This window comes from Ictidomys tridecemlineatus, chromosome 5 (assembly GCF_052094955.1).
Source record: "Ictidomys tridecemlineatus isolate mIctTri1 chromosome 5, mIctTri1.hap1, whole genome shotgun sequence".
NCBI classification, from domain to species: Eukaryota; Metazoa; Chordata; class Mammalia; order Rodentia; family Sciuridae; genus Ictidomys; species Ictidomys tridecemlineatus.
The window spans coordinates 136,864,478-136,885,191 of record NC_135481.1 but is presented as its reverse complement, the minus strand read 5'-3'; the positions used below and the strand labels follow the sequence as shown (position 1 = coordinate 136,885,191).

General features: G+C 49.1%; 1 protein-coding gene across 2 annotated transcripts; it reads right to left on the bottom strand.

Annotated features, from left to right (window-relative positions):
* Window positions 1–1,891: 1,891 nt before the first annotated feature.
* Window positions 1,892–20,643, bottom strand: Hapln3 (hyaluronan and proteoglycan link protein 3). Of its 2 annotated transcripts, XM_078051187.1 has the most exons (6): window positions 17,653–20,643; window positions 11,745–11,840; window positions 9,839–10,024; window positions 8,380–8,748; window positions 4,674–4,976; window positions 1,892–4,013 (listed from the first exon to the last, which is right to left on the bottom strand). In XM_078051187.1, exons 2-6 carry the CDS (start codon window positions 11,815–11,817, stop codon window positions 3,727–3,729), a joined length of 1,218 nt encoding a protein of 405 aa, XP_077907313.1. In that variant the 5' UTR covers window positions 11,818–11,840; window positions 17,653–20,643; the 3' UTR covers window positions 1,892–3,726. The 2 variants fall into 2 exon arrangements, with proteins under 2 accessions (XP_077907313.1, XP_005320283.1); XM_005320226.4 differs by lacking the exon at window positions 11,745–11,840.
* Window positions 20,644–20,714: the final 71 nt, after the last annotated feature.

Sequence of the window (20,714 nt, the reverse complement as noted above, 5' to 3'; positions counted from 1 at the left end):
CTGTTCAGAGCCTGGGACAGTCATGTCTGGTGTGCTTTATATTTTTTACTAGAGTGAAGCTGTGTTGGATGGATTCTGCACATGTGTGGATAGGAATGTGGAATGTGTGCCTGGGGGTGCCTGTCACATGCATGATGTGTCAGTAGGTGGCACTGTGGGTGGACGAGCAAGTGGGCACTGTAAAAGAACAAGAGAAACATCTGGTCATCTTGCATAGTTTGGTTCTTTGCCATCACACTGTGTTGGTAAACTAAATCTAAAAACTGGGAAACTCAGGATTTAACAAAAGGGAAGGAAAAAAAAACAAATGGCAGACAATCTAGGAACAATAAATCTTGCTTATACATTTTTGGGGCAAATGGGTCAGCTGACTGCTAGCAAAAAGATCTGGACATTGTGCATTTAAGTAAGATAACAATGAAACCTCAGGAGTTATGGTGCACACCTGTAATCCCAGCCACACAAGGGACTGAAGTAGGAGGATCACAAGTTCGAGGCCAGCAACTTTGTAAGACTCTGTCTTGAAATACAATTAAAAGGGGCTTGGGATAGAGCTTAATGGTAGAGCACGTGCCTAGCATGCATAAGACCCTGGATTCCACCCCCAGCATTACAAAAAAAAAATCAAATTAAAAGGGCTGGGATATAGCTTGGTGGTAGAGCACCTTTGGGTTCATTTCCCAGAACTGGGTAAAAAAAGACACCAACAAGAGCAATATTTACTGTTTATTGTACCCCAAGAATTGAGCTGGAATGTGCAGGCCAAACACTGAGTGACCTTCCAGTGCCCCCTCGGGACCTCTCCCTCATCAATATGCCTTCAAGGCTTTGTCTCAAACGTGTTTGTGTTGGAAGTGAATGCCAGTGTGAGTTTGTGTGCCATATATTTTCAGGTGTAGGTATGGGCATGGTTGAGCCTTTGCAGGTGATATATACATGTGTCCAGGTTACTTATAGCTCTGGAAAGAATGGGTGAGCAAAGAAGCACATAGACCCTAGTCAAATAGTAGGGACTCAATAATTATGTAACTGATGGATAAATTAACTGACTATGGATACTTCTTATGAGGTTATATACCTATAAACCCCATCATAAATTGAAAATATCCGAAATCGAAAATATATTTAGAGTCAGGAGCACACCTGGGCTCGGAGGCTGAGGCAGGAGGATAGCAAGTTCAAAGCCAGCCTCAGCAAAAGCAAGGCACTAAGCAACTCAGTGAGACCCTGTCTCAAAATATGGCTAGGGATGTGGCTCAGTGGTTGAGTGCCTCTGAGTTCAATACCTGGTACTAAAAATATAATATATATTTTTATGATATATATATATATATATATATATATAGAGAGAGAGAGAGAGAGAGAGAGAGAGAGAGAGAGAAAGAGAGAGAGAGGCTGGAGGTATAGCTCTTACTTAGCTTGCACGAGGCCCTGAGTTTGATCCCTAGCCCAATTTAAAAAAAGATAAATTAAATGCATTTTAATATATATATTCTACCAAACATCAGAGCTTAGCAACATAGTACACAGTAGAGGATCTATTGTGTCTCTTTTTGATTGAGTGACTGGGAGCCCTGCTTGTTGCCACTGTCCAGCATTGTAAGAGAGAATTGCACCACATTTTGCTAGCCTAGGGAAAGATCAAAGTTAAAAATTCAAAGTAGCAGCCAGGCACAGTAGTGGACAGCTGTAATCCCAGTGACTTGGGAAGCTGAAGCAGGATGATCACAAGTTCAAGGTGTGACTCAGAAATTTTGCAAGACCCTCAGAAATTTTGTGAGACTCTGTCTCAAAATAAAAAATAAAAAAGGGCTGGGATGTAGCTCAATGATAAAGCACCCCTGGGTTCAATTCCCAATACCATACACATACAAAAAAAAAAAACTCAAAGTAAAGTTTCTGCTGAACATTTATTGCTTTCATGCCATCTACTACAGTTTGGATATTGAACATTCTCCAAAGCACCATGTGTTGAGAAATGGGTCCCCAGGGTGGTGTTATTGAGAGGTGCTGGTAGACCTTTAGGAGGTGAGCCCTTCTGGGAGGTCCATCAGTCACTGGGAACAGGTCCCTGAATGGCTATTTTGGGACACTACCCTCTTGGTCTTTTATCTTTGCTTCCTTGCTGATAAGGTGAGCCTGTTTCTCTGCCATCCACACCTATCCTGATATACTGCCTTATGCAAAGTCCAGAAGAACAAGAGCCACTCAATCTTGGACTGGAACCTCCAAAACTATGAGCCAAAATAGACCTTTTCTCTTCACAAGTTACTTATGACTGATATTTTATTATAGGAAAGTGACATTGACTAATACAAGGTTGTAAGGTCAAAAGATCATAAGTCAGCTGGACGCAGTGACACATGCCTAAAAATCCCAGCAACTTGGGAGGCTGAGACAGAAGGACAAGTTCAAGGCTATCCTGGGCAACTTAGAGAGACCTTGTCTCAAAATAAAAAAATAGAAGGGTTGGGGATGTAGCTCAGATTTAAAGCTCCCTTGGGTTCAATGCCAAGTGCAAAAAAAAAAAATCGTAAGTCAAATTATCATACATCAGAGACTATCTGTAATTGGTAAAACAACCATCTATGCTAGTGGCTTTCAGAATCCCCTGGAGGATTTGTGATAACAAGGGGCCTAATCTCAACCCCAGAGTTTCTAACTCTGTAGATAAGGCCCAGGAATTTGCATTTCTAATGCATTCTAAATGCTGCTGCTGCTGCTGCTGCCGCTGCTACTGGCCAGACTTTGAGTAGCACTGGGCTGGTGAAAAACTGATTGCATTACTGAGAGGTAAGTGGCAGGGCATGCCTGTGAGAAGCAACCAAAGTGCCTTCCTTCAGGGTGAGGCCCAGAGGATCAGGCCCAAGAGCCTGGCTTCTAAGGCCCTCTAGAGGGCACCTTCCTCTCTCTTGCTGGGCCTCACACAGACACACTATCAGGGGCTGGGGGATGCAAGCCAGGGAGCCAGCTGCTGGACCAGTACCAGAGGCAGGGCACAGCCTGGGGCAGCACACGGAGTTCTCTGCCCACCCCAGGTGCGCTGACCCCGCCACCTGTGAAGCATGGCACAGAACCGAACCTACCACATCCACCAGGCTGGGAGCTGAGCCCTGAGACTGGACGAGACAGAGAGCCAGGCACAGAAGCAGGTTGGGGACAAAGGAAGGAGTCATAGCACCATTTATCATTGAAAGAAGGTGCACACACCTGAAGGCAGCTCTCCACACAGGGAAAATGAGAAGAAACAGAGTGGAGATGAGAAAGGGAGAGGGCTTCTCTCCCTCCCCTCAGATCTCAAGGAGAAGCCTAGGAAGCCACTCCAGAAATAAAAAGGATGCCCCCCCCCATCACCAACTCCTCTTCCTTCCCAGACTGAGACAGAGGGAGAGCAGCAGCCACCATGCCTTGACCCCTGGTGGCCAGGTCACTGCCCATTCGGGTATCAGCCTCCTCTGAGGAAGGACACAGGCTGGACTCAGAGATAGCAGGGAGCCCTCTAAAAGGCTCACAAACATCAAATATTTGTGATGGGGAGCGCCTCAGGGTGTCCAGGGAAGCTGGTACTTGGATGCTGCTGGATTTACAAAAAATAATGATACTTTTAAAAAATATTTAAGTTGAGAAGTATAAAAACAATACTAAAATTGCCCCCACCCATTAGGAGAATCGAACCACTCAATAAATACACAGCCCCTGGGGGATGCAAAGCGGGTCGCCCAGATCCTAGCGGGGGCGGTAGCAGTAGACGCCATCCAGGCGGCTCTGAGGGTCTGGGAAGCCGAAGCTCCGGATTCCAGGCTCTGGGGGCCCGCAGTTGGGACGGGGATGAGCCACAGGGTAGCGGGCGCTGCCATCTGCCAGCCAGCCGGCATCACAGCGGTCCAGGCCATGGAACTTCCAGGCAGCAAAGAGCTGGCCCACCTTGGCAATCTGGGCACCATCTTCCTGGCAGGCCTCCCGGGCCTCCTTCAGCGTCAGCTTCTCGGGTTGCTCCAGGTAGTACACCCGCCCTGGGGGAAGATGGGGCATTAGTGCTGGGCAGCTGAGACAGTGACCAGCAGAGCCCGTCCCAAGAACCTGACAACTGTCCAAGCCCAGGGGACCACAATGCTGTGGGCATGTGTGGTGGACATTTTGGGAAGTGTAACTTCCCACACCTCGGCACCTGAGAGTCCCACTCTACTTGCCGTAGGGCTGGGTCCCTCTGGTTATGTCTGTACTCCCCTGCCACCCTTCCCTGATTGTACCCCCAAGTGGGCACTCCACCTGGGCTGGACCAGAGTCTCTCACCCAGTCATTTACTGAGCACCTGCTATGTGCAAGACATTTCTCTAAGTGCCTAGGATACAACACTGAACCAATTCCTGTTTTCACTTATCTTCTGATGAAACAGGCCATTTTACGAGGACAGATGTGTTTCCTTTGTCTATGATGCTCCTGAGCCTCGTCTAGGCCCCAGCACTAGAAAATGCTCGATGAGAATAAACCAATGTTTGCAAGAAGCAAAAGCAGCAAAACACTCAAAATCCCACCAGTATTGCTTCCAGATCTGCTGGGGCTCTAGACCTCTAGGTGGAAGTGTCAGCAGGATGGGCAGAAGGGTCCAGAAGTTCCCCGAAGGTCCCAGGTGCCCATCAACCCACAGGCCTGTGCTCGGCCACTCCACTCACCCTTGAGGGCAGCAGCAAAGCAGAAAACATCGTAGCGATGCAGGCGGTGGTGGCGTGAGCCATAGCTGCGCACACCAGGTGCCAGGCCCAGGCCACCACAGGGCTCTCGGGGCAGCGTGATGGGGTACTGCACCGTGGCGTCCTGCAGCCAGCCTGCGTTGCACCAGTCCAGGCCTTCCTCCCAGGCCCGGAAGAGCTGCTCAAAGGAGGCCACTACTGCATCCTGCTCCTCACAGGCCTGCTGGGCCTCATGGAAGTTGAGCTGGTAGCGCCCCTGAGGGGGCTGGTAGGGAAAGACCACGCCTGGAGAGGGAGGAAAGGAGCTTGGAGGGGTGGGCTGCACAGTCAGCTCTTCCTCCTCCACTGGGACACATGACCCTCCCACACACACTCACACAGTCACTCAGGAAGCTCAGCAAACCTCCATCTCCTACCCACTGCCCACATCCAGGCAGAGCCTATGAGCTTTACCTCCTGGAGCTGAGCAGACAACAGCGGCATTCAGGAAACATGCCTTGGCTTGTGAAGGTGATTAACCAGCCCAGTGTCTCCAAATTTAAAACGGGAATATTGCCTTACTTATGGGGCTATTGAGAGAACCTCAGTGAGGAGATGCTATCATGTACAAGATGGACACTGGCTTTGGACTCCAGAAGCTGGATTTGGCTCCCAACGTCCCTCCCAATAGCTAAGACCTAATCACACAGGCTTTCCTCAGTGTCCAAAGGGATCGGTTCCAGGGACCCCCCTCAAATACCCAAATCCAAGGATGTTCAAATCCCCTATATGAAATTATATAGTATTGCCAGGTATGGTGGTGCATGCCAATAATCCAGATACTCCAGAGGCTGAGGCAGGAGGATCACAAGTTCAAGGCCAGCTGGGCAATTTAGCAAGACCCTGGCTCAAAAATAAAAATAATTAAAAGGGCAGGGGCTGAGACTCAGTAGTAGATGCCCCTGGGTTCAATCCCCAGCACTGAAAAAGGGGGGAAAAAGCATAGTATTTGCATAGAACCTACATATATCTTCCTGTATACTTTAAATCATCTCTAGATTGTTTATGATGCCTTAATACAAAGCCTACACAGCACTTCATTCTTATGGGTTTAGCATAGTACTTGGCATGCAGCAAACTTTAGTTTTGCTTTTTTTGGAACTTCTTGGAATTCTTTTTTCCAAATAATGTTTGAGCTATGAGTTGGTTGAATTTACAGATGAAGGGCCCACAGTTACAGAGGACTGACTGTATATGTCATTATGAATATGGAAGTTTCTTAGGAAAATATAAGAAATTTTCCACATATGACAGATGTTTTTTAGGGGAAGGAGAGGCCCTAGAAGCTATGGGAAGAGGGTAGTGAAGGGCCCTTAAATAAAGGAGGCTTGAAGTCAGGAAAGGCTTGGGGCATGGGCCCTCTCTCTTAGTAGTCAGGGTACAATGGGGGCCACAAAGTCCCCTCAAAATTTGTCATGCATGTTTGAAATTTTACTATAATAGGTTTTTTAAGCATTGGAAATTCAGTTCCTAGCAAGTTGGATGAAATCTTAAGAAGTAGGAGTGACTCTAAGGGTTCAGAAGGGGACCCTGCTGGGCTTACATTATTTATGAGCAGGGTCCTGAGTAGGAACTCCTCCCTGTAGCCAAGGATATGGAATATGTCAAGCACCAAACCCAGTCTTGCTGGGGTACCGGTACCTTGGCAAAGCCAGTCTAAGAGGGCACAGGAGCCCAAGGGAGCTGGTCGTGGTGGTACACACTTGTAATTCCAGCAAATCGGGAGGCTGAAGCAGGAGGATGGCAGGTTTGAGGGCAGTCTTGACAATTTAGTAAAACCCTGTCTTGATAAAATTTTTAAAAAGGGAAGTTGAGGGAAGAAATTGGGGGTGGGTTGTAGCTCAGTGACAGAGTACTGGTGGATACAATTCCTAGTACCCTCCCCCCCAAAAAAAGAGAGAGAGAGAGAGAGAGACAGAAGACCAAGGGCCCGACAATCACATCCTCAACCTTCCTGTATGCTCACAGGGAGATTATTGTGCGCCTGGTATCATCTCAAATTCCTAGCCCTGGGTGAGGATTCCCTGCTTCTGTAGGCTGCTTCTGCCAATCCAGACAAATGAATCCTGCAGGCTCTCTCCCTTCCCTCCACCATATCCAAATCCAAAATGAGCAATGTGGCCTCTCTCAGGCACCATCTAAGCCACAGGGACTTCAAAGTTGGAGTGCTGCAAAGATGAAGCCAAGTTTCCAGGATGTGCATTTATTCTCCTGGCCTCTGAGGCAGGTAATGGAGGAACTACTGTTGTCCCCATTCACACCTCTCAGAACAGCCCAGAGCTCTGAGAGGCTGAGGCATTCCCAGGGGTCACAGCAGAGATGGGCCAGATGGAGTCCAAGAATCTTCCTCCCTCCCAGCTGCCTCCCTAACAGGGCAGATCGACATCAGGACTCCCAGCCTTATCCCAGAGACAGAGGAGGTGAAAGGAACTTAGATCTTAAACTGGGGCCCACAAACAAAATCTGGCTTGCGGGGTCTTGACTAGTTTTGACAGTCCTGGGTCTTTTCCAGAAAATAGGAGACTTTTGTGGGGCACGGTGGCACACACCTATGATCCCGGTGACTTGGGAGCCTAAGACAGGAGGATCACAAGTTCAAGGACAACCTGGGCAATTTAGCAAGAATCTGTCTCAAGGGCTGGGGATGTGGCTCAGCGGTAGCGCGCTCGCCTGGCATGCGTGCGGCCCGGGTTCGATCCTCAGCACCACATACCAACAAAGATGTTGTGTCCGCTGAGAACTAAGAAGTAAAAATTAAAAATTCTCTAAAAAAAAAAAAAAAAAAAGAATCTGTCTCAAAAAACAAAAAGGGCTGGGAATGTGGTTCAGTGGTCGAGCAACCTTGGGTTCAATCTGTAGTTCTACAAAAAAGTAAAAAGTTTAATCAATTAAAATTAAAATAGGAGCCGAGTACAATGGCATACACCTGTAATCCCAGCTGCTCAGGAGAGGCTTGAAAGTTCAAAGGCAGCCTCAGCCATTTAGCGAGGCCATAAGCAACATAAGAATAAAAAATATAAAAAGGGTTGGAAATGTGGCTCAGTGTTTAAGTGTCCCTAGGTTCAAACCCCATATATATTTTTTAACATATATATTTAAAAAGGAGATTGTTACATAAACAGACAGTCATTTCACATAAAAAGATAAGCTCTCATCAAATTAGAAAATCTGATTGCACCGGGCCTGCATTCTGCCATGGCATCATCGGCTGGGCCTGAGCAGAGTGGCCCCTCTGGATGGGACAGGGCTCACCCCTGCCACTCCCTCTCATTGCATGCTGGGCCTGCCACATTCCTTCATTGCCTGCTAACCCTGCTCAAATCTCAGCCCTGGCTCTAATGAGCTATAATACTGGCTCCCACTGTCCTCTCTCTGAACGGGACATGAGTGAAAGAGAACAGAAGGCAGTAGATGCTGGAGGCTGCTGCCGGGGTCCAAGTGCCAGCTTTGCCATTTATGAGCTGGGTAACCTCGGGTAAGTTACTTGGCCTCTTTGGGTTTCCTCATCTGTAAAATGAGGGTGGTAATAATAGTAGCTTCCTTATGAGGACATAATTTTCTACATAAAGCACAAACATCCGGATGCTCTCTCAGGGGCCTCTCCCCTCCCTTAGGTCCCAGCATCACCCAGTCCCAGTCAGGGCCTCACCCCGCAGCTCCAGCTCCACCAGGCCGCTCTCATCCTCTAGCCCATCAATGACCTCACAGCGGTAGCGCCCATAGTCTTCCAGCCGCAGGTCCCAGAGCTCCAGTGAGACTTCACGCTCCTTGTCCTGCCGCAGGTGCGCGCGGCCCTGGTAGTCCCCAAAGGAGCGGTGCCTCTTCCCTATGGCCACCAGCACATCCTGCTCTGGGGCCCCGTTCTCTGACAGCTTCCACCACTTGATGCGCACGGGCCTTGGGGAGGCCAGCGCTGGCTCATAGTGGTAGTGGCAGGGCAGGGTCACGGTAGCCCCCCGGTGGGTGAACAGCGTCTCCTCGGGCGTCTCTACGACCAACTTCACCCCATTGAAAAGGCCTATGGGGAGAGGTAGGGGACAGAGAGGGACAGCTGCAGCACATCTCTACCTCCCTTCAGGGTCAATTGTTATGAGTGAAAAAATGGCCTCCCTGCTCAACCCATCTCTATCCACCCCCCTTGCCGTGTGCCTGTGTATCTCCTGCCATCAAGAGGTAATATCTATTCCCCTGTCCCTGGTATGTGTACTGGCCTTGCCACTGGATTTAACCAAATGGACATGGCTGGTATAACTGTCCCATAGTGCCTGCTCTGAGCCTCAGTTCCAGGAGATCTGGCTTCTTCCGGTTTCTCACGGGTCCTCACCAGCCCCCATGAGCATCAAGCCGAGGCTTGCCTACTGAGCATGAAAGACCACCTGGAGCAGAAGCAAGCCTCCCCAGCTAGGGCCACCCTAAATCAACCAGCCCCCAGCCTGTCAGCACCCTGCGGGTGCATCTGCAAGTCTCAAGTGCAAGGCCAGAAGAAAGGGAGCCCCCTGTCAAATGCTGACCCACAGGTAGCTGAATAAATGGCTCTTGTCTTAAGCCACTAAGTTTTGGGGTAGTTTGTTACACATCAAAAGTTAACTGATGAGCCAGATGCACACCTGGAATCCCAGTTATTTGGGAGGCTAAGACAGGAAGATCACAAGTTTAAGACCAGCTTGAGCAACTTAGTGACACCCTGTCTCAAAATAAAATAAAAAGGGCTGGGGGCTGGGGATGTAGCTCAGTGAAGAAGTCTTCTGCCCAAGGCCAGCCAGTAAGAAGCAGAATTAAGATTCAAACTCACATCTATATGACCCCAAGCCCTCTTTTTACTGGGGAGCCCAGAAGAGATCTCATTTCAGCCAGATCTTGAAGAACTGGCAGGACTTTGGGGAAAGTGTAAAATAAGCAAAGTGATCATCCCTAAGTGAATATGGCCTCATGTCCAAGGAGACAGCAAACAGTAACTAAACCATCTCTTCCTCTTGTCTAAGAAGCAAGGCTGGTCCACCCCAAAAGCCAAGATGGGGAAGAAACTACTGTCATACCCTGTCCCCCATCCCAGCCTGGAACCTGCATAGCACAGCAGGAACCAGGATCCGGCCCAGGAGGCCACCCACCTTCGCCATAGCCATTGCCTGGATTCCTGCCATTGGGGCTGTTGGAATAGTAGAAGCCGTTATAGAAGGGTAGTCCAGAAACGCAGGGCAGCAGGAACAGCAAGACCAGGACCCATGGTGCTGCAGCGCAGCACCCACAGCAGCAGCTCCGGTGCATCCTGGGCCAGGCTGGGGCCCTGGGGCAAACTGGGAGGAAGAGGGGGGAAAAGCCAATTAGAGATCCCCACTGCAGTGCCCTGGGATCCCTCTGTTCGACCTGCACTCAATCACCTCTCTATAGTTCATTATGAAGCATCTTCCAGCACCAGGCTCGGTGCTCGGAAAAGCTAGAGGAATCTCTGCTCTCCGCAGGCAGGAGGGACAATAGCAAACAAATAAACCCTCAGAGGAATTAGTAGGCAACAAAAAGAGCATGGAAAAAATTAAGCCAGATGATGTGACACTATCAATATTTCTCAAATCATAGGTTTGAATTTGAGAGGTCATGAGCAATTATTTTATTTTGCTTTATTTATTTATTTTATATTTTATTTTATTTTATTTGACATTGGGAATTGAACCCAGGGGCACTTTTCCACTGAGCTACATTCTCAGTCTATTTTATATTTTAGTTTGAGATGGGGTCTTACTAAATTGCCAAGGCTGGCCTTGAACTTGTGATCCTCCTGTCTCAGCCTCCTGAGCAGCATATTTTAATGAAACCAAACTGACTAGACTAGAATAAAAAATAGCAAAATGCATTTCATGCTTAGTGAAAATAAATCCTGCAACAAGAAACTTTTGTTTCAGTCCAATGTCTGGGGGTCTGGAGTTGTAGGGGTCACAATGTGAAATTTATTTCTTACCCTAAGTCAAGGTTAAAAAGAAGTTTTTTAAACATCACACTAGAGCATTATTCCTGTTTAGGTGGATATTCAAATAAAATAGGCAGCTGGCCCATGAGCTGTAGTTTGTTGATTTGATTTTTTTTAAATATCGCATTAAGCTGGGCTCAGTGACACATGCCTATAATCCCAGCAGCTTGGGAAGCTGAGGCAGGAGGATCCAAAGTTCAAAGCCAGCCTCAACAAAAGCAAGGCAATAAGCAACTCAGTGAGACCCTGTCTCTACATAAGAATACATAATAGGGCTGGGGATGCAGCTCAGGGGTTGAGTACCTCTGAGTTCAATCCCAGGTACCCCCCCCCAAAAAAAATTGCTCTAAAATATCCTGCCTTGATTGCAAAATTTTTGGCAAACACACACACTTCCCTACTTCAAGTTTGCACCCAAGACTAGTGCTTCCTCAGCTCACCCTTGCCTTTAATGAGTGTTCTCAACAATTAAAAGACTGAAAGAGCTCAGTCCAGGGAGCATTGAAACGAGATTAAAGACAGGCATTTTCAAGGTGGAAAAAGACAGACTGATTTTTCTTGCAGAGACACAGCCAATGCAAAGGTGCAGAGGCTAGGGACAATACCTGGGGAATAGGGGTGTGCTAGGGGATCTCCATTTGTGTCCTCCCCCCACGCACTCCCAGGTCCACTCTCTGCCCTTCTGTGCCATGCATTGACCCCTGTGGATCATTCCACCAGGACCCACTGGCCTCTGGCCTCCAGCTGGATTCAGTCAATGGGAAACACAGGAGATGGGTAGAGGGAAGAGAGAGAAGCAGCATTTCTTCCCTGCTCCCTCCCCGTTCCAGTGGCTCCGCCATAGTGTCTACTGCTGCTTGTCCTCATTTGATCCCTACCTTCATTAAAGTCTCTTTGTCAGAACCATCTGGAACAAATTCCATTTTCTGCCAAGACTCTAACTGGTATAGAGGTTAAGATGCAAGAAGGTCAACAGGGTCTGTGCCTAGATGCCCTAATGTCCTGGGGTGCCAAGATGGCTTTAAGCAGAGGAGCAAAAGGATCAGACTTACATTGTAGAAACATCCCCTGGAGGCAAGTCGAAGGTGGACTGTGGGACAGCAAGACCAGAGTGACAGCAGGCATTTGTAAATATAACTATGATTATCCTGTAGCAACACAGAAGAATGCTGAGGGTGTCATTTAAAACAGAAAAAGCAGAACATACAATTGCCATCTGGGTATGATTGCAAGTGTGTGGTCTTATGAATGCCTGTGCACAGGAACCAGAAGGGGAAGAAACCCTAAAAAGAAAATGAGAGAGAAGGGAGGGAAGGAGGGAGGAAGGGGAGAAGAAAGGAAAGGAAAAACAAAGCAAAGCATTGGTCTATGAAGCTGACCAGACTTGGAGGAAACACTCTTGTTTTCAGAAGAGTCAGGAGCAGTTGCTGAAGAGGCTTGGACGTGGAAGAAGATGAGCGATATATCATGCCATTTTCTTAGATAGCTTGGCAGAAATGAGGCCCAGATTTTCCATCTGTGCTGTGCCCTGTAGCAGGAACACTGTCCCCTCTGAGGATTCAACTCTTGTTCAAGAGGAATTGCCCTAGCCAGGTGCAGTGGTGCACGCCTGTGATCCCAGCAGCTCGGGAGGCTGAGGCAGGAGAGTCATGAGCTCAAAGCCAGCCTCAGCAACTTAGCAAAGCCCCAAGTAACTCAGGGAGACCCTGTCTCTACATAAAATATTTAAAAGGAGTGGGGATGTGGCTCAGTGGTTAAGCGCCTCTGTATTCAATTCCAATAGAGAGAGAGAGAGAGAGAGAGAGAGAGAGAGAGAGAGAGAGAGAGAGGAATTGCCCTGCTGAATTCCAGTAAGTCCCTGCACAGCATAACCAAAATCAGGCAACCTGGGATGGAGTTTGTGAACTAGAAGATTGAGGGTCAAAATCCACCTCCACTTCAGTAGTCCCTCAGTAATGGTGGGGGATTGGTGTTGGACCCCTGAAGATACCAAAAACCACAGATACTGAAGTCCTTTACTTAATCTGCCACAGTATTTGCATAGAACCTACACACATCCCTGTACTTCAAATTATCTCTAGATAATTTATAATACCTACTACAATGTAAATGCTATGGAAATAGTTGTTTACTGAATAGCAACAAAAAAAGTTTGTATATATTCAATGCAGATAAAAAAATTTCCTAATAATTTCCGTTAGTCATTGGTTGAATGTGTACAGAGTTGACTGTACTTAGTATTAGCTATGTGATTCTAAACAGGTTTCCCCAGTTGTGACATGGAGGTCATAAACCTGCCCCCTGGCACATTTCTCATTAGTATGTTCTGGTTTTCTGTTATGGTAATGGAATTCTAGAGAGATGCATGATCACTCAGCTAAAGGCTGTATTTCTGGTCTTCCTTGAAGCTAAGAGGGCTGGGTTAATTCGTTTTGCATCACTATGACCAAAATGCCTGACAAGAACAACTTAGAAAAGGGAAAGTTTATTTGAGCTAATCGTTTCAGAGGTTTCATTCATGGTCCGCTGAGTACGTTGCACCAGCAGCACGCTGAGGCAGAATGTTGTGCAGAAAAGCAAAGGAACATTCTAGGTGGCTAGGAAGCAGAGATAGAGGGAGAGGCAAAGAGGCTGCAGCAAGATGCACTCTCCCAGGGCAGCCCCCAGGAACCCAGCTCCTCCAGCCACACCCCACCTGCCCACAGTTACCACCCAGTCAGTGCATGCAAAGTATGGTAGACTGATTAGGTTACATCTCTCGCCATCTAATCATTTCACCTCTGAATATTCCTGCACTCACACAGGAGCTTTGGGGGAGACACCTCATATCCAAATCATACCAAAAGCCAGTAACTCATTTCTGGCCAATGGCAGCCAGCAGAAATAACATGCTCCAGGTCCAGGTCACATAGTTAAGCCTACTGAGGACACCTTTTGCAGGTATTCTTTCCCCTAATCTGCTGGCCACCACAGTAGAAAAATTTAGACTCAGAGACGGGAACCACAGATTGACTGGCAGGGCTGTCATCAGCCTAGACCACGTCCACCTCATTGTCCCCTGAGCAAATCCTGTTGTATTAAACCAACACATTTTGCAGCTACTGAGGAACACAGTTTAGCCTCTCTTGGTGAAACAAATCCACTTCACAGCATTCTTAGCATCAGCATTAAGCATGAATAGCCAGGCTAGGAATGTAGCTCTTGCCTAGCATTAGTGAGGCCCTGAGTTTGATCCCCAATACTGCAAAAAAGAAAAAAAAGTAAAAACAGCCAACTTTAATGAGCATTTAGTATATCACTGGATCCCCATCCCAACCCCCTAAAGCTGGGGCCTATTTGTATCCCCACATTGCAGATGGGAAAACCAAGATGTAGAGAAATTAAGTCTGGTGAGTGAGATTAAGCCAAAGGTCAACCATCTAGAAAATGGTAGAGCTAGAATTTTAATCTACACAGGCTCCAAAGTCTACAACCATCAGGCCAAATTCAGGGAGGTAATTGTGTGGAGTACACAGCCCGGACCTAGCACAGAGTAGACCCTCCTTAAAGTCAATTTCCTTTCCCTCCTTGAGCCTTCACTTGGGGAACTGAGAGGGAAGCACAGCAATGACTGAGAGGATTGTGGGAGTTGAGCTGGACGTCCCAGGGTCCACCCAGTCCCTGGGCACCTAGAGCCTTCCAAACAGAAGGGCTCCCTGCTTCTGCCTGCAACACTTCCAGCCTGTTAGAACAGCTCAGCCAGCACCAATGCTGCCCAGCAAGAAGGGCCTTCCTGAGCATGAACAAGTGAGGTGTTTCTGCCACAGAGTGACATTTGTATACCTGAAAAAAATGCATTTTTGCAAAATCATGCCTCAAAAAATGTTAGACAAAAAAACAAAGTCAGTGCAGACTACTCAGAACTCTGTCATCAGAGTATCAGAGTGCTAACCAAGACAAGAGCAACCCAGGGGAAAAAAAAAAACAGCACCTTCAATTCTCTACTGATATATGCCTACAGGTGTTGCTCTGCCACCCTTAGCAGCCTTCACCCCTGAAGTGAGTGCTGTCTTCTTCAAGATGTAGATCCTGGAGGCATTTGATTCCAGTGGGAACCAGATTTGCCAGTATTAAAAGTCGTACCCAGGGCTGGAGGCGTAGCCCAGTGACAGAGTACTTGCCCAGCATGTGCCAGTAGCTGAGCTCCCCTGCTAGACCCCCAGCACTGCAAAAATATTAAGACAAAGTGTGACCCAGAATGAAATCATCTTCAATCTGTTTTGTCTTTTAACTTAGGGATATATTTAGGCAATTTCTTCATTGGATTTTTAATTTTATTTAAAAAAAGAAGAAATATGGTGTTAAGTTCTGTTAAGCAGCTAAACCACAGGTATTCCTTCCTCACCAAATTTATGTCCCCCCACCTCTAATTTTCTGCAGTACTGGAGATCAAACCCAGGACCTCACTCAACTAGATAAGTGCTCTACCATTGAGTCACACCCCCAGCCCTTATTGCATCCTTGAGTTGGGATGGCAACAGTTTGGGATATTGAGATTTTTGAGAATTCATGTTGGAAGAGATGCCACATCATCGAGATCTATTTGGTTCCTGAATCTTGGAGAGTGATTAGCAAATTTGGATGGCAAGGGAAATCTGTATGTATACTAAAGAAAGGCACTTTCTGGATGGAAGGCAATGTGGCTGATACCTCTGTCATCCCAGTGATCACCAGGGTTGATTCAACTGATCTGGCTGGCTAGGTGGATGTTCCCTTCCCCCCTCACTACTCCATGTGTGTTCCTCCTGAAGCTTCCAGTTTAGTCAAAGGACAACCTTCCCTGATAAAGAAGAATCATTCTTCAAGTGTACATAAGTAGCTGAGCTCCCCTGCTAGAACCTCCAAACAAAGGCACTTCCTAGCTGGGGGCAATGGTGCACACCTGTAATCCCAGCAACTCAGGAGGTTGAGGCAGGAAGATCACAAGTTCAGTGCCAGCCTCAGCTACTTAGGGAGACCCTAAGCAACTCAGAGAGATGCTGTCTCAAAATAAAAAGGGATGAGGATGTGGCTCAGTGGTTAAGCACCCCTGGATTCAATACCTGGTGGGTACAAATAAAGAAAGAAAGAAAGAAAGGTAGGCACTTTCTGCAGAACTGTGAGCTTTTATTATAAAGAATCCATACATTGAATTGCTCTTTAAAGGTCAGAAATCTCCAAACATTCATGTGTTGGTAAAAGTCTCTCCTGAACCAATGCAATTCTATGTTATATGCATATTGTTCCCTCATCATTCTTACAATCAAGGAGGAGGTAAACCATAGTTCAGAAACATGCACTAAAGCAGAACAGACAGAACCCCTGGGTTCTCTGCAAGATCTGCCCTCTGGAGCTGCAAAGTGTGAGTCCCCAAGGCACTCTTCCCATCCCCAGAGACCCAAGTACCTGGGATTAGAGGCACACACAGCAATGCCCAACACACACACACACACACAAAAAAAAAAAAAAATTTCTGGTTGGTATTGTCATGACCCCTATTATGCCAATGAAGAAGAGGTACTCTGGAGGCTGAGGCAGAAAGATCTCAAGTTTGAGGCCAACCTCAGGAACTAGCAGAGATCTTGTCTCAAATTTTTAAAAAGGGGAAGTGGAATACTGAGGATTTAGTTCAATAGTGGAGCACTTGCCTAGCTAGCATGCGTGAAGTCCTGGGTTCAATCCCCAGTACTGCAAAATAATAATAAAGTTGAAGGAAGACAGTGTCTACAGAGCATAGAATACTACCGGTTTGGGGCAAGCACTCAACAATATTAGCTAGTATTACTGTTGTTATCATAAGTGTACAAAATCAAAACTCACATTATCTCAGTGAGCTAAAAGAAAAGCCATCGCCATTGCCTTCTCTTTTCATCTGGGGAAACTGAGGCCAAGTCCAAGCTTTATTTTTGGCAAATATCTTGGACTGGCTTTTCCCAGGCTCCACTTGCCTAAAGCTCCCACACGTTAAAGCAATAAACTGAGCCCTGTTGGGGGTAGGGGTTCACCTCCCCCACCAGATTCACACCCTCAGTGGGCCACCCATGAATACAAGTCCCCCAGATACCAGCAGAGGGCAGCATTGCCCCCAGTTCTCCACCGGCCCCACTGCCCGTGAGGAATTTGACTTCGAGGGTCCAGGGAAGACAAGGCTTTACAAGAGCCTTTGAACCCGCAGCCCAGAAAGTGTGAGCCCCGGGTATTTGTGCCAGCATTCCTGGCCCTCTCACCAGTTCACGGATGTGGGAGGAGCTGGGGAGCCTGATGTAGAAAGCAGAGGCACTCCCGAGAGTCGAGGGTCGGCAGGGTCACAGGCTGCCCACAACCACCCAGCGAGCTGGTGGCAGGCAAGGGTCAAAATGTCTCGCACTCCTTCCTTCCCAGTCTAAATTCCTCCCTGAGCGAAGCCATCTCCCACCTAGGGCTCTGCCTCCCACCCTCCCTGCCTCTTCTGGTGCTGCTTTCCAGGAACCCACGGATATCCATACACCCTTCCCCGAGGTGGCCAGAACGGGCGGCTGAGAGGGAGCGGCTCAAGTCCGCCCGTCCACCTCACAGGTTATCCCCAGCCCCTTCCAAGTTCCCATGGCCCCGCAGCATCCAGCGGATGCCCAAAGCAGAGCCTGGCGCGGTGCACTGTGCTGGACGCAGCAGGACCTGGACAGCACAAGACCGGAAGGGACCGGCACCGGGCTGGGGTCTCAGAGGCCACCCAGTTGGCTCCCGCTTTCCTCCTCCTGGTGCGCTCTCGCTGTCCGCACCCCACTTGCGCCCACGGCGGTTCCCGGGGGCGACTCCAATCCAGTTCAGCCCGGGCCCCGAAGTACCCAGCCTCCTTTTCCTGAGCCTGCCTGAGAAGCCTGGGGGTCCGCAGGAGCAAAGTGCAAGGAGTGGAACCTGCCCGCACTGGACCCCTAGGGACCTAGCAATCTCTGAGCCACGTACCGTCCCCAGCACGCTCTTCCAAGACCCAAGCGCTAAGGCCGCTGGCTGTGTGAGTCCCAAGCAACTGACGGATTTAGGGACCTTCAATGGCCCGAAAGGAAGCGGCAGCCGACAAACCTCCGCGCTCCTGCCGGGCCAGCCCCTTAAAGGAACACACCCTCCTTTCCCTCTAAGGCTGGGCCCCAAGGGAGGAGTTGTAGCAGATGCGGGCAGCCTCCAGACGTGCTGGGGACCACCCCCAAACAGGAGCTGTTGGCTGAGCTGTGGAGTGCAGGCTGTCTCATCTCGGGGAAGGAGATGAGAGGGAGATGGAAGAGGAGCTGCGGGAGGCGCAGAGCCCATTAGAACACCCTAGTTTACCCCAAAACAGTAGGACTAAACAGGGAAAGCCCCTCTCTAGCACTCTGTGGGTGGGCTATGGCTTCCTCCCACAGAGGGAAGAAAGAGAGAGGAATTACAGTTCTCTATGCCTACTCCCCATAGAAAGCAAGGGATACTGACATCCTCCTGCCCCTGAGTTTGACCATGGAGGCCAGCCAGGATGTCAAAGTCAGCACAAGGTAGTTGCTGCCCCTAGTAGGTGGGGCTTGAATGAGTGGCCCAGGGGAGCAGGGCTGGAGAGACAGGCTGGGGTGCCAGTAACATGAGCCACCAGGCTTCTGACTGGTCCTTAACATCTGTCTGCACAGCTATCAGGCAGCCCCTCTCAGGATGCCTCTGTTTGGACAGGTTGTTTTCTTTCCTGTCCTGTCTAATGGGGGCCCTGGCCTGGCAGGCCTTATTTCCTCAGCACAGAAACCCAAGGAGGTCCTTCAGCTTCAGCTGGGAGTATCACAGAGCCGGGACACTCTTCCTAAACACACCTCCAGACAGCCCACCCCTTTGCCACACACAGTCAGGAGCAAATGAGAGCATGAAGAACTGCAGTGGGCTAGGGGGGTAAACAGCACTGCAAGGGACACCACGTTTATCCAAGGAGCCCATGAAGAATCGTCTGCAGGGAAGAGTGACGGGTCTGATCACTGTGCAGGATGGATCAGAGGGAATATAAACAGGACCCAAGTATGAACTAGGAAACTCCCAAAAGCCTCTCTGATAATGGTGGCCAACATTTTCAGTCCTCTGATGGGCCAGACTTGGCACTGGTGCTTCTGAGCATTGGGTCTTTTAGTCCCCACAGGCCATGGAGCTGGTCTTAGTATTTCCATTTTACAGATGAACTGAGATCCAGAGAGGCTGAGCACATGACCCAAGGTGACCCAGAGCCAGGGTTTGAGCCCAGGTTGTCTGACTTAAGACTTTTATCTAAGTTCCACCACCACCACATTTAAACCAGGAACCCTAGACCCTTGGGAGAAATAGGGCAAACAGATCCCAGAACCAACAGCCACAGGTGTAGGGAGAGGTGTGGACAGCAAAAGGGTCAGTTTTGTTACAGGAAGGTGAGTTTAACATGCCAGCTAGAGGTGGGGTGGCCAGCAGGTGAAATGCAGCACTACAGTCAGGAAGAAAACAGTGGGTTCCCTCTCCCCCAGCCAGGGTCTCATGCACCCGAGGCAAGTGCTCTACCACTGAGCTGAAAAAGAAAATTTGTGGAGGCCATGGTAAAAGCCCTAAAAGTGGAGGAAACTGCTCAGAGAAAGGACCCCAAGTGACGAGACTTCAGTCTAGGGACTTTTAGAAAGCCTGCAGCCACACATCCAAGGCTACAAAGATGAGAAGAAGGAGCTAAGAAGTGGCTTAGGCAATTCCAGCCAGAGTCAGGTGGGCACCTGTGACCACTGTCCACCAACCACCCATGGAGAATGACCCTCAGAAAATCCTCAATCTGGCTACTGTGGGCCAGTTGATAGATGGAAGTGAAGCTCAGTGTCCCCACTGCGAAGACTCTGGATCTGGCAGGGTTCAAGCTACATTAGTTACTAGCAGGCAGAACCATCCCCAGCAGATGTTATTGGGAAAATGTTTCTCCTACCGTAGGTGGTCCTCAGAGGCCAGAACGGGGGATGGGGGCAGGAAATGCTCCCAGGAGCACTTCCAGAGGCCAGCGAACCCCAGAAAGACGACCCCAAGCCTAATCCACACAGGTCCACAGAAAACTGGAAACAGGAGGGAACCAGATACCTCTGGGGTGAGCATCCTGCATCCCCAGCTCCAGGGAGACTGCCACCAGACCCTTTTACTTAGCTCTCAGAAAGGAGCCACTTCCAGTCCAGTGTCCCTGATGTGGCTCCAGCCAAACCCTTTCTTTCTTTGGCAGCCACGTGGTCAGCCTGCTGCCAAAGAGGCCCAAACTTAGGTCAGGACAACTCACCTTGGAAACGAGGGTGAGCCGGGTGGAGATGTAGCTCTGACAGAGCTCTTGCCCAGCATGTATAAGACAAATTCGATCCCCAGCACCACCACTCCCCCAAAAAAGTAGGGGGCTTCACTGACCCTTCCCCAGCTGCTCAGCCCCACCTCCAGCTGCCATCCCCTTCCCAGATCACCAGGGCTCTGGCCTGAATTACTCCCCCTAGCCACTTTTTAATGGTCCCTGCATGGAGGAGGGCAGAGAGAGGACCCCTTTCTTCCCAGCCCTAGTGTGCACTTGCCAGTGGCCTCCCAGGAACCAGTGTGCTCTGCCGGGAGGCCCCGAGCCCAGTTGACAGAGCCCAGCCCTCTCCTCCCATTCCACACTGCCCGCACCAGAGGCTCCCTACAGCCCGAGAGCGGCCCAGGTTCATGGGTTTCTACAAGTTTCCCCAGCCCAGGGCTCTAATTACAGAAAAAATGAAACTCGCCAAAGGGGGAAATCAGCAGCCAGACCTGGCACATCTTCCTGGGGCGGGAAGGGAGCAGAGCGTTCGTGGAGACGCCTCTGGGCCAGGACTGCAGGCCCCTCACCAGGCAGTAACTGTGGGCCCCATCCTGGGGGGGGGGGGCAGTTGGGTGTAGAGGTGGGGAACAGGGAAGAGGTGAGTCAAGCTTCAAGGACTAGAAGCCTGACCTTCCCCCAGAAGCCCTGAGCAGTCTCTTTCCTCCTGCTGTTAAGCTATTTGTAGTTAGACAGGTGACGAAAG

Excerpts from the sequence above, each read along its gene's own strand:
- Hapln3 (XM_078051187.1), bottom strand. The coding sequence starts at position 11,817 with ATGCCTGCTGTCACTCTGGTCTTGCTGTCCCACAGTCCACCTTCGACT. Across the intron at positions 10,025-11,744 it reads CCAGGGGATGTTTCTACAAT|TTTGCCCCAGGGCCCCAGCC; the intron begins GTAAGTCTGATC and ends TCTTCCTCCCAG. Across the intron at positions 4,014-4,673 it reads CTTTGCTGCTGCCCTCAAGG|GGCGGGTGTACTACCTGGAG; the intron begins GTGAGTGGAGTG and ends ATCTTCCCCCAG.